At 34.0% G+C, this 18,585-nt stretch overlaps 1 protein-coding gene and 1 pseudogene across 1 annotated transcript; both read left to right on the top strand.

Annotated features, from left to right (window-relative positions):
- The first annotated feature begins 11,074 nt into the window (after nt 1-11,074).
- Nucleotides 11,075-13,677, top strand: LOC117315662 (annotated as a pseudogene).
- Nucleotides 13,678-13,759: 82 nt separating this feature from the next.
- Nucleotides 13,760-14,341, top strand: LOC117315320 (heat shock 70 kDa protein 12A-like). Its single transcript, XM_033869467.1, has one exon. The coding sequence runs from the start codon at nt 13,760-13,762 to the stop codon at nt 14,339-14,341; it is 582 nt and encodes a 193-aa protein (XP_033725358.1).
- The last annotated feature ends 4,244 nt before the right edge of the window (nt 14,342-18,585 follow it).

The following is an 18,585-nucleotide window of genomic DNA, read 5'->3' as shown; positions in this document are numbered from 1 at the left end:
CCCCTCAACCGATTTAGATGACATTTGAAATACAACTTGACTAAAGAAATTCTCTATACCCAGTAATGGTAATATCAAATAATCAAATATTGTTGTTTATTTATTTGTATATATATGTTTTAGCTTCATTTGTCTAACATTGGAAATATCAGTGTGATGGTACATGTATGCACATATCGGCTCTTAGTTGCCCCAATGGACTGTTTGACGGGCATGTTGACAGAAACTTTAAAAAAAAACATCTTTTGATGACCAATTGATCGTCGAATCAAATACTCTTGATAGATGGAAGAATTGTGACATTCCTAAGCCTGAATTCCCTTGGAATGTGGCAATTATCAGGAAAGGATGCTACATTGAGGATATGAATATATATAACTTATCCTCGGGGCCCTTTAGGCAGTGCCCTAAAGGGTAAAATTGGCTGAAATTTTAATAACATTCTTCTTCAGATCCAGATACGTTAGAATATCTAGTACTCTTAAGATTTGAAAGAACTTCAGTTACATGTATTTCATCAAAGTTGTGAAATTCTTTGCACTGGTCCTCGGCATCACATCGCCTTGAACTATCCCCAATTATTAAGGAGCGGGACCAACGTGGCACCAATAGCTGAATTTTAGCAATCTTCTTTTACAATCCCAACCAGTTATGTCAAAATGTACTCTTATGAAATGAGAAGGTCTTAAGGTACTTGATGAAGATTGTGTAATTCATTACAATGGGATCACGGGGCATCCTCAAAATATATTTACATTTTCCATGTTTTGTTTGTTTGTTTGATGTTTCCTATTTATTCACTTTTTAGATACTTTTTTTGACCCCAATTACCTTTTTAGTGTTGTTAGGCCGTGAAGAAATGATAACTAATGTCCTTAATTTAAGAACATTTCTGGACGAATTTCTATGTTTTCTTTAGAATATAAGACACAAGTAGGTGCTTGTATATACAGGGTATATATTTTAGTGTGCCGAGTTCATAATGTATATAAACGCGATTTGAGAAAACAACAGGTAACGGGTGCAATTAATACCAACAAACACAAAAACCACCAACAACAAAATAACAAAAACAACTGTTCTTGTGAAAAAAGGGAAAACACAGCCTTTTGGAATTTGAAATCATTACACTAGTCTCGAACAACAGCTGCATTTCCAAGATACCTAATTTCCTTACATGAATCAACACGACAGATCACTAAGTTACAAGTCAAGTCTTAAGATTTATCATAAAGTTACATTGTTACGTCAATTTATATATAATGATATGAATATAAGCCTTACTTTTATGTCATGGTGATTTATTTGATATGGTACAGTCTGCTTTTTATCACAATTTATCACTTTCATATAATCATAATAATTATGTATATTGTTGTATTGATGTGTATCTATTGTTATTATCATTGTAGTGAGAAGGTTTGTATAGGCTTTGCCTGTTACCTAATTCCTCTTGCAGCAAAGATCTGCGCAATAACATATTTAAGCATTAATGTCAATTATTTCTAGTTTTATTCATTTATGATTCTTTCAGAAGTTTCCAAATAATATTTTTTTTCATAACCCTATGAAACTTGAAGATAATTGACATCAACGCTTATGATTAATTTTTGAAAATAATTTTTTAATTTAAAACATGTTTTACGTACAATTTTGCTGGTTTTATATGCGATTCTTTTTCTCAAATCAATACGTATCGTCAATTGTCGTATTGTGACGTCACATATTTCGCGCCATTCTCATAGTTTTTTTCATACTGATATGAGAAAAAATCTCAACCAATCAGAAAACCGCATTCTGCGTACAAACAACGGAAAATTAATTATTATATAGTGAAAAAAATGCTGGTGTTAATCAGATAGTCTTTATATCATGGATGCAATTTCATGCATTTTTGCATTTTCATTGTAAAGGCGATCATTATAAGAATACTAGTACCATTATGTATAGGCTGTAGCACCTTCAGTCTTTAAGTTCATATTTACCGACTTGTATTTTTGCAAGCACGGATATTTTTGATAAAGCAATAATTTATGCTGTAAAAATGCCACTTATCCGTCTGACAAAAATGGGTATTTTAGACACACGCATGTGCGAATAAGAGAGATGAAACTTTCACTAATGTTTACATTTTTATATTCTGTTTGTGAATACTGGAAGTGGAAAACAAAAGTTCAACACAATGACTGATTTCTTTGTTGTGATAGATGTACAAATTATTGGAGAAAACACACCATATTGGTACAGTGTATCAGTGTTGTGGTCACAGTATCAAGTAAACATTACATGTGACAAACGTGTGAGCAAGTTTTAAGGAGGATGAAATCATGATGAAATATAAAAATGTTTAATGTCATTCGTAATGCCTAAAAGAATCCCGCAACAATCATTGCCAGTGGATGTGAAAGTCAACATTATGGCGTGTTTTAAGTCATTGACATAAACATCGTTAGCTTATGTATGATGTATGTTTACTGTAACAGTTTACTGTGAGTTTCATGTTATATATAATTAATCAGACAATAAAACATTAACCTCTTTATTAGGTGTTTGATTGTTGTTCTAGCTGGATATGAATGTATTATCAGAATATATTATTTAGATATGCGGTTCCTCATACTGGTGTTGATGAGTTAACAGGATGTTACTTAAACCCGTAAAACAATGTAAATGATACATTTGCACAACATATTTCCCTCGTGAATACCTTCCAAACACATAAAAAAATAGATCTTATATGGATTGCATTACAGTGTCACTGAGGCCGTTATCGGTAGAAATATTGTAGAAATAATATAGATTTAGATATATCCTTGTTTGACCTTAGATTGGACCATAGACAATTCAGAGCATGACGTACTCATAGCATTCTCCCGATCAAAGTGTTCATCAGTAATAACAAAGAACACCAGCATCAAAATAAAATCGTCATTCGTACTCAAAATAGACCCACCAAAGGCAAAATACGATCGAAAAATGTCATTCGTACTCAAAATAGTCTCAGCAAAGGCAAAATACGAACGAAAAGTGTCATTCGTACACAAAATAGACTCACCAAAGGCAAAATACGATCGAAAAATGTCATTCGTTCACCAAAGGCAAAATACGAACGAAAAGTGACATTTGTACTCAAAACAGACTCACCAAAGATAAAATACGAACGAAAAGTGTCATTTGTACTCAAAACAGACTCACCAAAGGTAAAATACGAACGAAAAGTGTCATTTGTACTCAAAACAGACTCACAAAAGACGAAATACGAACGAAAAGTGACATTTGTACTCAAAACAGACTCACCAAAGATAAAATACGAACGAAAAGTGTCATTTGTACTCAAAACAGACTCACCAAAGGTAAAATACGAACGAAAAGTGTCATTTGTACTCAAAACAGACTCACAAAAGGCAAAATACGAACGAAAAGTGTCATTTGTACTCAAAACAGACTCACAAAAGGCAAAATACGATCGAAAAGTGTATATTTGCATGGGAATCTTAAAAGTAACATTGGAACAAGACCAGGTATTTCAAAGGGTTACGCGTCTATTACTTTTTCGACAAAATATCATGATTCTATGTTATTCATAGTTCTAATACATATAGAAAAGGACGATTTATATGTTCACCTCAGTATCAAGCGACGATTGGAAAGTCATTCTATGTGTTATATTGTCATTACTCTGAAATAGTGCAACCTTGAACCTTGGTATGGTTTATTTGTTTGAGGAACGAGCCTTTATAATGAAGACTTTATGTAAAGTAAGGCCGTCCTTAACTGACCATATATGTTGATAGGACGTTAAACAATGCATGATGAAATCACATCAAAACTTCATACTGCACATTTGCAATTGTCAATCTTATTATCTATACTTAACCTTGCTGTTAATGTGTTATTATATACAAAGTACATGTGTGCACGGGTTGAATATGCCTGATTTACAACAGATTATCAGTATATCAAGTGTTTATATAATCACATTTGATCATATTTTAGACGATATTTGCTGTTATAACTAGATAAGCTGATATCGATCATAGTGAAGGCATTTATATAAAATGTCGCTGGGCCTTACATCAACACAAAACTAAAGCTATCCCATCGCTTGAAGAATGAAAGGCTTTGCCTCTGCTAAAATCTAGTTTGCTTTGTTCCTGATCACATCCATCTCTATATAACCATGGATTTTGCGACAACCTGAAAACCTCTCGAAACAAAAACAAAAACAAAAAAAACATGCTGATATTGCTTAAGTTATACATGTCCCCTACCGGACCCCATTAAAATAGTAACCCTGACCTTGACACAAAAACCCAGAACTCGAACTTAATCTGCAGCTACTCGTACTGACGTTTCATACTAACTTCACCATCATTGCTAAAGATATAGCTGATAAAAATATGGGAAAACTGAGTGGACGGACAGACGAACAAACAGATAGCCGGACGGGGAGGATATCGGTAGGCAACCAATAAAGAAAAAGGGGATGTAGTTTTGTAGTTAATCGGTTATCAATAGGAATATAAATGTATACACACAACATTGTAATTCTATTATATTCTACATATTCGTGAATTACAGACGCCAATTATTGGACTAGGTAAGCACTAATGATATTTTAAGATAAAACCTAGATCAAATTACATCAGAAAAGTCATGAAAAATATTCAGAACAAACAAAAACTCAATGAGATTCTGACAAACTGTGCAAAAAAGGAGTAAGGGAGAAAAGAAGTAACTACAAGAGAGAAAATGTTGAAAAGTTTATTAGGAATTCCCTGATAAGTTACTATAGTGACGATCAAGAAAAAGGGATGAAGTTTCGTAAAAAGGTAAATAGTAAACAGTATATTTTCATTACATGTCATATAGGAAATTATTTCAAAGGTCCTGTTGCAGCTATATAGTGATTTTGGCCCACAGAGCTTTTTCATTAAAAATGATGGATTCATGATCAATTCCTCATAACTTTTCGACATTTGGAAACCATTTTCTCATTTGGCCAACAGGTGGCGCTTCAGTCAATAGCATATACCATATGGCAGCATGACCCGTCAATAACAGCTAAAAAAATGTATGAATTCAGACAAAATGTTGACAACTATACTCTCTTTTTGAAGCCTGATCTTGTGCACTTACGAACACGTAACAACTATATAAAAAGTGTATTTCATTTTTATGTGAGAACAATTCAAAATATAAAGACAGCTCTTTTTGCAAATTAGACCTATACTAAAATCCATTTATTCAACAATGTTCGTATTTGAGTGCAGACAACTTTTTACTTTTAAAAACATCTTTACCAATCATATAAACAAATGCCAAAATTTTGTAAAGCTAAACCCCTGGCCATTGAGCCATTTTTCAATTCAAAGATGCATTACCCCTATTTTTTTGAGTATATCAAAGTACTGGAAGTACTTAGAGTCAATACGGGATTTTTCTCATGCTACAGTTTCGAGTGAAAATGTCTACTTTTATTGCATATAAAGTGCCTCTTGAATGATGTTTTGTTGATTTATGAATTATTTTATTATGTACGCGTTCTTAACATCAGATATCAGGTGTCTATGATATATCTCCGTTCACTTTTAAGTACAAATGCAAACAATGTACACATTGCACACCACATTATACCTCTCTTCTCTTTACAAACACCATGAACACCATACCCATTTTACTAAAAAGCAGTACGATAAAAAGATAACGTCAGTACAGGTTAAATTTCATGTTGGTGGTGCTCAGACTTATGATTTTTGAAGGAAAAACATATGATTTGAACTGTAGCAAAGATGGCGAGTTGAGTAGTGATATGTATTCCCTTTTCCTCGTCCAAAGCCAAGTAGCCGAATGATTTGGAATATAAAGACACCTTTGTGTATATATAAACAGTTCTCATAGTACAATTACGACAGGTAATTCAAATCTAGACCTTTGGATCAACAACACATAGTGCATATATATTTATATTCATAAGTAATAACGACAATATGGTCAAATATATGTACTGGATCCGCAGAAACAAATGTTTGTTGTTTTTGAATTTTTCATTGATCTGTTATGTGTTTTGTGTGTTCTTTGTTTATTGAAGGTTTCCCATCAAATTCTGTCTATAGCATGTATTCTTTAAAACTGGATTTCCTTAGATTGGTCGAAGAATGCTTATAAACTCCGAGGTAGTAGAGGACACTTGCGGTGTGTGCACACATGCCTACCGTCCTCTGACCAGAAGGACATGTGCAGTAGTATGCCTGTATCGGATTTGGTGCATCATGATATAAAATCCAGATGTTATATTTGGTTTGTGATCTATGACGTGACCTTAGCTGACAGCGTAATAGGTCATCGGAGTGCTGGTATACCATGACCTCATAGTCTCCGTCATCACTGAGATGCTCGGTTATATAACCGTTTGCCAATTTCAGCTGGGATGTTCCACACGCCAATGTTTCCAAGTAATCCTCAGAGAGTTTTGGAAAGGTAACATCAGTCGCCTCAAGCTTTTGCCAGTAAGATTGGGCACGTTTGGATAACTCCGGTTCATTCTTCACCCTTTGTGCAAGCTCATTAACCTTAATTGATAACCTTTTCAGTTGTTCAGCCATTGCCCTGTCTTTCAGCACCTGTTCAGAAGAAGGTTCATATATAGAACCACGGAGGAAGTTCAGGGAAGCGGTTACAACCTTTACGAGTGTTGCAATGATGTCAATGAAGTGATTAGATGAGAGTTCTGTCTGAAAGAATTTAAATTTCTTAAATCTTGCGTGATAGCTCTCAACAACCCATCTCGTTTTTGTGATGCATCTATCAGTGTTGGCTTCAAGAGAATCATGCTGGCTCTTTCCTGGCTGGAGAAAGGATGGCATGTGATGTCCATATCCCACTTCAAATGTGTCTTTCAGAACATCCCTGAATCCACGATCTACGATGATATGGTCCTCTGACTGCAGGAGAGGATTCAGGCTTTCAATTCCGTCAAGGATTTTCTTGGTTATTGCGGCGTCATTTTCACTCCCAAAAAATGGCCCAACCGTGTCCAAGACGTATCCATCTAGGAAAACTACACTCATAAATTTAATATAGTTTCTTTTTTTCTGCCCGCAGTAACTTTTTCTTTGAAACTCGTGATCGCCACTCTTTCCAATATAGATGTACGCTCCATCTAAAACAACTGTGACATTATCACTAAAGAAAGTCTTGGTGAATGCAGTTTTATGGTTGATGGCGTTTTCTCTAGAAATATGTTCAGATCCCAGATACAAGGGAACAACTGTCGCCTCGAGAGATTGAGCAACATTGTGGAATATTCTACTGACACTGGATTTATGCAGGTTGAATAGGGATGCCAACTGTGTATAGGATATGTCCGTTTTGAGTTTGACCCAAAACAAGAGGAGACAATCTTCTGTTGACAAACACTGGGAGGATATTAGATGTGCACATCGGCTATGAAGCTCTTGCAGCTGCTCCATGTTCCACCCAGTCCAAGCCAGACAGTCTTGGTCATCCATATTTTTTCAGATTGAAAGAAAAGGATGTCTTTCCACTACCAAGTTGGTACGATAATCTCAGAAGATCATTGATCACCTCTTCGTGTTTATCTGGAAGATAGAGTGACAACTTTTCCCTTCCAGCAGCAGTAATTGGAAAATTAGGATCCAAGTCTTTGCCAATAAAGTGGTCTGCGCATGATCTCGCAGACTTAGAGACCCATATCCTGTGAAACAAGATCAATTGGAACCTAGCCTTTTCAGGAATTGTGGCAGTTTGTTCAGTATATGAAAGGCAAGGGCAACATTTCCTGTGAGAGGATGGAGTGAAAAAGAGGTCATCAACCGTAGGACAGATTGAGACACTTTCTTCCTCAACAGGATTGCAATTGCTCTTCTTAGACTCATATGTATTTGAGTCATCTACCATGGGCTCTGACCTTGGACGCTTCCTTAAATATCTAGTAAAACACTTTGGGCACATCTTTGCCTCCCCAACATCAGTTGTTGCAATACCATCAGCTTCCAACAGGGGTTTCAAATTAGAATTTAAATACACTTTGAGTATCCCGACAATAGAGGTGTTGAAACATATGTGTTATGAAAGGCAGTGAAATTGTTTTTCTTTTTATGATGATTGCAACATATTATTGAAATTTTCACCAGTATGTATCAGAATAAAAGACAAATATGCATATGGAATGCCTACATATTGTATACAACACTAAGAACTCTTGTACTATATAAAGTAAACATATAAATAAATAACTAGTGAAAACTCTCACTGGAAAGCCATTTACTTTGTTCATGCTATCATATTTTGTCACAATAACACGACAGAAAAGATTGAAACACGTAGAAAAATTGTACTCGGGGTTTAATACATGTACTTGAATCGTTTTTAGTCATTCCACAGATTTAACGAAGAAAAGTTTAAAAAAAAACATAAATTATGCAAAAGAAAATCATAATTTTGTCATATTTTCTTCAAAACTAGTTCATTTCGGCTGAAGAAAGTCATGCTTTGGGAACAAATAATTTCTCATTAAGGCACTAGTAGCTTTTGAATTTTTTGTCCGGGTTTTGTTGATTTTTGGGGGTAGGGGAGATAAACATGATATTTTTCTTACTTGCCAGGGACCTACTATCTTGATATTTTTGTAATGTTTCACAAGGATATCAAAGATGTTTTTAAAACACTTTCACTGTCTGCACTCGGGGTTTTAGATACATCTGTTGATATTTTTCTGAATTACTGAAATCAAAATGACGAAAAAAGTATCCCTGTCTGCCACCTTTTTCATGTATATTGTGAATTCTGCAAAATAAATTCACAAGTCGGGCGTATGATACTCAAAGCTAGTTCATTCAGGTTTATTATAGTCCATCTTTGGTAAAAAATATGTTCTCACTTAGGTGTTAGCGGCCATTGAATATTTTCCGCTGTTTTTGTGATTTTTAGGGGGTAGGGGAGATAAACATGATATTTCTCTTACTTGCCAGGGACCTACTATCTTGATATTTTTGTAATGTTTCACAAGGATATCAAAGATGTTTTTAAAACACTTTCACTGTCTGCACTCGGGGTTTTAGATACATCTGTTGATATTTTTCTGAATTACTGAAATCAAAATGACGAAAAAAGTATCCCTGTCTGCCACCTTTTTCATGTATATTGTGAATTCTGCAAAATAAATTCACAAGTCGGGCGTATGATACTCAAAGCTAGTTCATTCAGGTTTATTATAGTCCATCTTTGGTAAAAAATATGTTCTCACTTAGGTGTTAGCGGCCATTGAATATTTTCCGCTGTTTTTGTGATTTTTGGGGGTAGGGGAGATAAACATGATATTTCTCTTACTTGCCAGGGACCTACTATCTTGATATTTTTGTAATGTTTCACAAGGATATCAAAGATGTTTTTAAAACACTTTCACTGTCTGCACTCGGGGTTTTAGATACATCTGTTGATATTTTTCTGAATTACTGAAATCAAAATGATGAAAAAAGTATCCCTGTCTGCCACCCATTTTCATGTATTATGTAAATTATGCAAAATAAAGTCGGGCATACAATATTAAAAAATAGTTCATTTTGGTAGAGTGTGTTTAAGGTAAGGCAGAAAATATTTTTTCATTAAGATGCTAGCGGCATTTGAAATCTCTTGGTAAAATTTTCAATCGAAATCAGTAAAAGGTGGCGCTGTAATCGCACCAAAAATTAAGATTAAAAATAATAGGCCATTCCATGTGTATTTTGACATCTTTTATCAAAATAAAATGTTTTACAAAGAATTCCTTCGTGGGCCATCCTGCAACAGGTCCTTACTGTTCTTTTCCAGTTTGTTTTTTTATGTTCAAAACAACAGCAACAACAAAACCGATCTGTTCGTGATTTCAGTTTTATTTTCTCTCTTTCTTCGAAAAATGTTGATGACGCATATAGTTTCAGTTGATAGCTTATCTGATATGGATGTTTACACAAAAGAGGACTTTACATCCATCGGATCCATCGATAGCTTATGATTATTCATCGTCAGCTTTAAACGTAAATAAGGTAAAGTGAACCCGACTTCATTTGCTGCATTCCATTTTATAGTTTTGCATACATGTATTGATAAATGATTGTAAAAACGTACCGTTAAATGCATAACAAACCATTTCTCGTATTGCATTTATGTATTCAAAGTAAAGTTCCTTGTATGTAATTTAAGCCAACTAATCAAAGCTATGTCAAACATGACCTTATTTACTTTGTCACTGTTGGAATTTGCACGAATCAGTGTAATAGGTACATCATTATTTACCTCGGCTGTAACATGACTGCAGCTGTACATTTTACACTGAACTGAAAGGTAAGCTCTAGTATTATTAACATCATCTTACACTGCCTGTTGAAGACGTCTCTGTTGTAGTTTAACCCTACTAGGTTTTGTATTGCTACATTTATTATACTCCTATATTCATATATTTCTATTTGACGTTTTCATAACATTTGGTACACAAATGAGGTCATATTTCAAATAAAATCATACGCAATTTGTCTTTCTGACGGATAACCGTCAAGAAAGTTAATTCTGTAAAATTGGGCAATTCAAAATAAGAACAACTCATATAGTTTTGATACGTTATGAACAGGGTATATTATCTTAATTCCATTTTTGTTTGGGAAATTGTTACAAAATGCCAGTCCTCGGATAGCATGAATCGAATTAGATCGCACTCATGGAGGAAAGTCTGATGGATTCTTTTAAGAGGCGACACTTGTTGACCCAAAACTTTTGAAAAAAGTATCCCTTAGATATTTCCTTTCAGAATGGATTTAGACGACAGTTATTTGATGGTGGCAGCAATTGACTTTGGAACCACCTATTCAGGCTACGCTTTATCATTTCGAGATTCATTTCTCAAAGATCCGTCTGATATTCAGATCCCGACATGGTACGCTGGCACAGGTGGAATGGCCTCTAGTAAAACGACAACGTCCATATTATTTAGCCCAGATGGCAAAGTTAATTCCTTCGGTTATGAGGCAGAAGACAATTATAACGAATTAGCGTTGGATAACAACCACGAAGAATGGTATTTCTTCCGATGGTTTAAGATGGCGTTGTATGACAAAAAGGTTGGTGTGAAGATTTATATGTCAACTTTCAGATCTCCATTTTTCTCAGTAATTGATAAAAGTTGTATACTGAATGCTGCTTATGATTCGCTATTACATACAAGATGGAGCATGTGATATCGTATGTACTCTATTTAATGTTGTATACTGCCATATGTTCAACTTCTTGGTAGCGTACATATCTCTAGGGATAGCCAATCTTTGTATATCTTTAGGTGGACAGACACATGAAACTGACGGCATATAATAGGAAACAATTACCAGTCATGACGGTAATTTCCGGAGTTATAGGCTATCTCAAAGACCACGTAATGACGACAGTAGAGAATCAAGTGATGGAACTTTTGGATAAGGACATCCGCTGGGTAATAACAGTTCCGGCGATTTGGAGTGACTCAGCAAAACAGCTGATGCGTGAAGCCGCCTTAGAGGTAATGATTTATAAAGAATTAATAGGTAAATGTATACATTCATATCGGCACATATTGTATACGAAAAGCGTTACAGTTCTGCAAAAAAAAAATAGTTACCAGCTCTAAATATAATGTCATATATGATTTCAATTATATTCAATATATCCATGTGTGTCATCGGGGTCGTTACAAAATACCAAACACATACATTAGTGATATGGTTTTAATCTCGTCAGAACAATCTACAATTGAAACAAACAGCAATTAAAAACTGAAACAGGCCGTTACAAGACTGACACTCTAAATGGTTTTACCAGACATCCGATCGGCGGTGAGCACGATCCGATCTAGAGTGCTAGGGATATTGGTGATGGCGCTTTAGGGAGAGCCCGTCAGTCGTATACAGGACGTGTAGTGTTCAGTGTCAATGTCAACGATCATGTGACATATATATATATATATATAGGACATGTATTATATGGACAGCTCATATAACAGTGACATAAAATCACAATAAAAGTTCTATAACCGGGTAGTATACCCGTCCGGCGTCTACATGACATACGTGTGTACATAATGTAATGCACACGTACACGGCCGGTAATATGTGTTTTGTCATTCATTATGTCAAACAGGTTCAAAACGTTCTGTGCACAATTATGCTCGTACATTCATGTACGATGATAAATATTCCTGGCGAATATAATACACCTTGCAGAACATGGTTGGGAACAAGGTTCTCGTGAAGCCATCATATTATTCAGGGTATCACTACGGAGAGCATAACCAGTAGTATTGTTATATATGTACAGTACATGTATTCAAGATGATCCATGAACGACCGTCCAGCATTCCATTAAGTATACAGCTCTAAATGAAACAACTAAAGATCAAAATTTAATCCCCATTACATTAATGTACGTCCAAAAAGACATATATTGTTTTGTAATTGTAATCCTGGTAAATACTAGCCGCAATACACCACTCGGCTAGAGGGATATTTTCTTTAGCTCGATCGTCTGAGCATAAGACTAGTAAGCCAGAAGTCCCGGGTTCGATCTCTAGCGGAGGCAATGATTTAAATTTAATTAATCATGTGCTCTACTACATAGTGTTTTCGTAAATAAATCAAATATTTTGCTTATAGGCAGGTATATCTGCGAATATGCTGATACTGGTATTAGAACCGGAAGCAGCATCCATTTTATGCAAACAACTTCCGGTTAAGCACCTTGCGTCATGTGTAGCTGAGGATCAGGAAGTGACATTTCAAGCAGGAAACAAAATATCTGGTCCTTGATGCTGGAGGTAGTGTATAAATTGTAACAAATGCATTTGATCATTGCTTGAATAGCCAGCACTTTCTGGAAATAGGTTTTTTTATTACCATTATTATCATTTTGCTTAAGTATTGATAAGAATTCCTGATGATATTGGGGAAAACTTTTTATTTTAAACCTTTCATTTGAAATATCTTGGCACTATTGTAGCCGAACAATTTTTGTTCATCTCGGCTCCTGGACAAAAGTCATATCCTTAATACTCCTCTAGAAGAGGATGGCTATACAATCGTTAATAGCAAATACGTTCACGATAGATGCAGCGTACACAAAATTTGATGACAATACTGTCATACAGCTGTTTCTGCAATGATAACATTGGCTTAGTATGGTAACATACGGAAGAATTATCATCGATACAGTATTAAATAATCCAATATCCGTTTATATACTACAGGTGGCACCATAGATATTACAGTACACCAAGTGACGACGGAGGGATATCTGAAGGAAATCTACAAATCAAACGGCGGGGATTGGGGAGGTGCAAAAGTTAACAAGGAGTTTGAAAATTTACTGGAAAGGATTGTCGGAAAAGAAGCGTACACGGGATTTAAATACAGTCAGATTTCCAATTGTTTGGATCTCTACCAATATTTTGAGATAAAGAAAAGAACGCTAAAGGAAACAGGTAAAACAAGTAAAGTAACTTTTACTCTCCCTTCTGGTCTTTCAGAAATTATACGTGAACAATGTTCTGGTCAAGGGAATAACGTAGCTATTTCAGACAAACTTGGTTGGTCGTTGTCAGACATTCAGTTGACACGGGGACAAATTACGATTGTCACAGGAGAAAGTTAAAGCTTTGTTTGAGCCATCACTTCGGCATATTCAAGATCACGTTTCCGGAATTCTGTCTTACCCGGATGTAGAAGGATGCTCAGCCATTTTGATGGTAGGTGGCTACTCGGAATGTTCACTCCTCCAGGACGCCATCAGAAACATCGCTGGAGACATCCGTGTCATCATCCCTAACGACCCGGGTCTGGCTGTACTGAAAGGAGCTGTAATTAACGGTCACCACCCAGAGATGGTGTCACAACGGATATGTAAATACACATACGGAGTGGGAGCTATGTCTCTATTTATAGAAGGGGTACACAGAGAAGACTATCGAGTGACACAAGAGAACGGGGATATCCGATGTGAAAATTGTTTTTCTTCATTTGTCACACGGGGAACACATGTTCACTTTGGTACATCTTCAGTTACCAAATCGTTCAGTGTTATTTCTTCAAACCAAACATCCATTTCTTTCGGAATTTACGCCTCAACGTCTGATAATCCAATGTATACCACAGACGACAGTGTCCAGGAGATAGGAGAACTCGTACTGGATATGCCCGACACCTCTCGCGGTTTAGACAGGGGAGCAAAAGTAACGATGTATTTTGGAGGATCAGAGATCGAGGTGAAAGCCGTTGACAAGCATAGTGGAAATGAAATACGAGTACGTGTTGACTTTCTTGGATAGAATGGCGGACTTATTTGACGTAATGCCATTAACAACTAAATCGTCTTTATCAACAATATATGACAAATTGTATTTTATAATTAGATATATAGCGGTTAATTACAGCATGTGGTGGATATGGTAATTCATATTTACGAACATTCGTAACTTACGTCAAAAACTATATAAAAACCAATTAATGAAATCAATTTATATCGTACGCAAGGGAACGCCTGCGATTGTTTCGAGATATGAACCAAGTTTATTGCTCATTGCCATGCAACTAATTCTACGCATATTCGTAGACTGCCCCAACAGTAATGTTATTTAAAGAGCATTACGTATATCTGAACGCAGTGAGCGAAATCTGTAAAAATTGCGTTGCTACAGTTTGGTTTACAGCATGATGAATGATATCCAATTGAAATATCACAGAAAATTTGGCCGTCTCCTAATAATTCGGTTGTTTTGATAGAAGGAAATAAAATTCATTATATGTGTACGAAACACATGTATAGGACCGGCGTATGCTTTTCACCCTAAAATGTCGTCTTTTTCACCGGTATAATTTTACCGGGGGAACGTATGATTTTGAGTTAGGATTCAAAAGCATTTACGAACACCTTTGTGTGAAACGGACTTCCGATATTCGTAAGTTTTGCGTAAAATTTTCATGAATATTTACGCAAATTCGTAAGTTATGAAGCTTTTTGAAATTATACCCATGAAACGAAATCAAGCCTTTGTGATTCAGGGGGAAAAAAAATGAAAAATTTTAACATGTTTCCACATCTGTGAACTCGTAGAATGTCAATGTCATTCTTTTGAATAAACATAGTATTTTTTCATCCCGGGATGTTACTGGAAATGTCAGTGATTTTGGTAAACTAGTACATATTTGATAGCTGTAATCTTAAAGTAATATAACCTACTATACTCAGGTATGATAATTGTACCCAGTTTTAATTGAAAAGACTCCAGGTTTCATTCCTTAACAACGAATACCTAAAAGTATTTTGATTTCACTGACATCATCGTAATTCATGATATAATGACGATAGTGTTCAGCCCAATCGAAATTTAAGCTAATTAATTATGTTTCGATGATATCCATGAATCCAAAGCGCTGACCTTACATTGCTACCTATACATTTATAGAGGTGACCACGTGTTTGATTTACACTAAAATGCGAATATGATTGGTTTAGGATGGTTAAGAATAAAATAACTACATATTGTACCTAAGATCCTCGACTGAAAATATATACAATACGGTGTTTGGTTATTTCTGACTGAAATCTAAGGTGTTCCAATAATTGAGAGTCCCCGTACAATTAAATGTATAGGTGTACACACAGGAAGGTCACAATAGATTGTCAGTTAAGAGGCTTATCCTCTATACAGGCTTGTACTGCGAGGTTAATATCAAATATATTTATACGGATAGACATATGGCAGAGAGTAAGCTTTGTCAACAACGAAATTATTAACTATAGTATGTATGATGTATGTTTACTATGACAGTTTACTGTATGTTAACTATATTATGTATGATGTATGTTTACTATGACAGTTCACTGTATGTTAACTATATTATGTATGATGTATGTTTACTATGACAGTTTACTGTATGTTAACTATATTATGTATGATGTATGTTTACTATAACAGTTTACTGTATGTTAACTATATTATGTATAATGTATGTTTACTATGATAGTTTACTGTATGTTAACTATATTATGTATGATGTATGTTTACTATGACAGTTGACTGTATGTTAACTATATGATGTATGATGTATGTTTACTATGACAGTTTACTGTATGTTAACAATATTATGAATAATGTATGTTTACTATGATAGTTTACTGTATGTTAACTATATTATGTATGATGTATGTTTACTATGACAGTTGACTGTATGTTAACTATATTATGTATGATGTATGTTTACTATGACAGTTTACTGTATGTTAACTATATTATGTATGATGTATGTTTACTATGACAGTTTACTGTATGTTAACTATATTATGTATGATGTATGTTTACTATGATAGTTTACTGTATGTTAACTATATTATGTATGATGTATGTTTACTATGACAGTTGACTGTATGTTAACTATATTATGTATGATGTATGTTTACTATGACAGTTTACTGTATGTTAACTATATTATGTATGATGTATGTTTACTATAACAGTTTACTGTATGTTAACTATATTATGTATAATGTATGTTTACTATGATAGTTTACTGTATGTTAACTATATTATGTATGATGTATGTTTACTATGACAGTTTACTGTATGTTAACTATATTATATATGTTTACTATGACAGTTTACTGTATGTTAACTATATTATGTATGATGTATGTTTACTATGACAGTTTACTGTATGTTAACTATATTATGTATGTTTACTATGACAGTTTACTGTATGTTAACTATATTATGTATGATGTATGTTTACTATGACAGTTTACTGTATGTTAACTATATTATGTATGATGTATGTTAACTATATTATGTATGTTGTATGTTTACTATGACAGTTTACTGTATGTTAACTATATTATGTATGATGTATGTTTACTATGACAGTTTACTGTATGTTAACTATATTATGTATGATGTATGTTTACTATGACAGTTTACTGTATGTTAACTATAATTTGTATGACGTATGTCTACTATGACAGTTACTGTATGTTAACTATATTATGTATGATGTATGTTTACTATGACAGCTTACTGTATGTTAACTATATTATGTATGATGTATGTTTACTATGACAGTTTACTGTATGTTAACTATAATTTGTATGACGTATGTCTACTATGGCAGTTTACTGTATGTTAACTATATATTATGTATGATGTATGTTTACTATGACAGTTTACTGTATGTTAACTATATTATGTATGATGTATGTTTACTATGACAGTTTACTGTATGTTAACTATATTATGTATGATGTATGTTTACTATGACAGTTTACTGTATGTTTACTATATTATGTATGATCTATGTCTACTATGACAGTTTACTGTATGTTAACTATATTATGTATGATGTATGTTTACTATGACAGTTTATTGTATGTTAACTATATTATGTATGATGTATGTTTACTATGACAGTTTACTGTATGTTAACTATATTATGTATGATGTATGTTTACTATGACAGTTTACTGTATGTTAACTACATTATGTATGATGTATGTTTACTATGACAGTTTACTGTATGTTTACTATATTATGTATGTTGTATGTTTACTATGACAGTTTACTGTATGTTAACTATATTATGTATGATGTATGTTTACTATGACAGTTTACTGTATGTTAACTATATTATGTATGATGTATGTTTACTATGACAGTTTACTGTATGTTAACTATATTATGTATGATGTATGTTTACTATGACAGTTTACTGTATGTTAACTATATTATGTATGTTTACTATGACAGTTTACTATATGTTTACTATATTATGTATGTTGTATGTTTACTATGACAGTTTACTGTATGTTAACTATATTATGTATGATGTATGTTTACTATGACAGTTTACTGTATGTTAACTATATTATGTATGATATATGTTTACTCCGACAGTTTACTGCAAGTTTAATGTTATACATTATTAATTATACAATAAAAGATTACTTCTTAATCATTTGTTTTATTGTTGTTTGAGCGGGACATGAATGCATTCTCTTTATACTTTGTTTAATGCGTTACCTTATACTGTTGATGAGATAAACACGTCGTTACATACACCTAGACAACGTAACTTATGATGGTGTTCAAATAATTGCTACAGTTTTACATGTTTCTCTTATTGATACCTTTCGAGCTAAAATAAATATCTCGTATTGTTTTCTCTTTACATTGTTACTGGGGCCGTTATCGGTAGAAATACTGTAAACATTGAATACACTTAGACCCACATGTATCAATGTTTGACTATAGAATGCATGAATTCGGAGCCTGTTATAATCAGATCATTCTCCCGGTCAAACCGTTCATCAAAAATGACAAAGAACATCGACATCAAAACGCAATCGGATTTCTAACTCAAAATAGGCAGATCAATGGCAAAATACGAACGAAAAATGTAGATTTTGGACTCATGGAAACTAAGAATGACATTGAGGTGTGTTGAATGGGAACTCGACTCCTACTTCATCGACGACAAATCGCTAATTTTATATAATAATAACGAGGATGAGTTGATGATTTGA

The sequence above is a fragment of the Pecten maximus genome, chromosome 17 (genome assembly GCF_902652985.1).
Source record: "Pecten maximus chromosome 17, xPecMax1.1, whole genome shotgun sequence".
In the NCBI taxonomy this organism is placed as follows: Eukaryota; Metazoa; Mollusca; class Bivalvia; order Pectinida; family Pectinidae; genus Pecten; species Pecten maximus.
The sequence above is the reverse complement of the archived record's forward strand: the minus strand, read 5'-3'. Positions and strand labels throughout refer to the sequence as shown.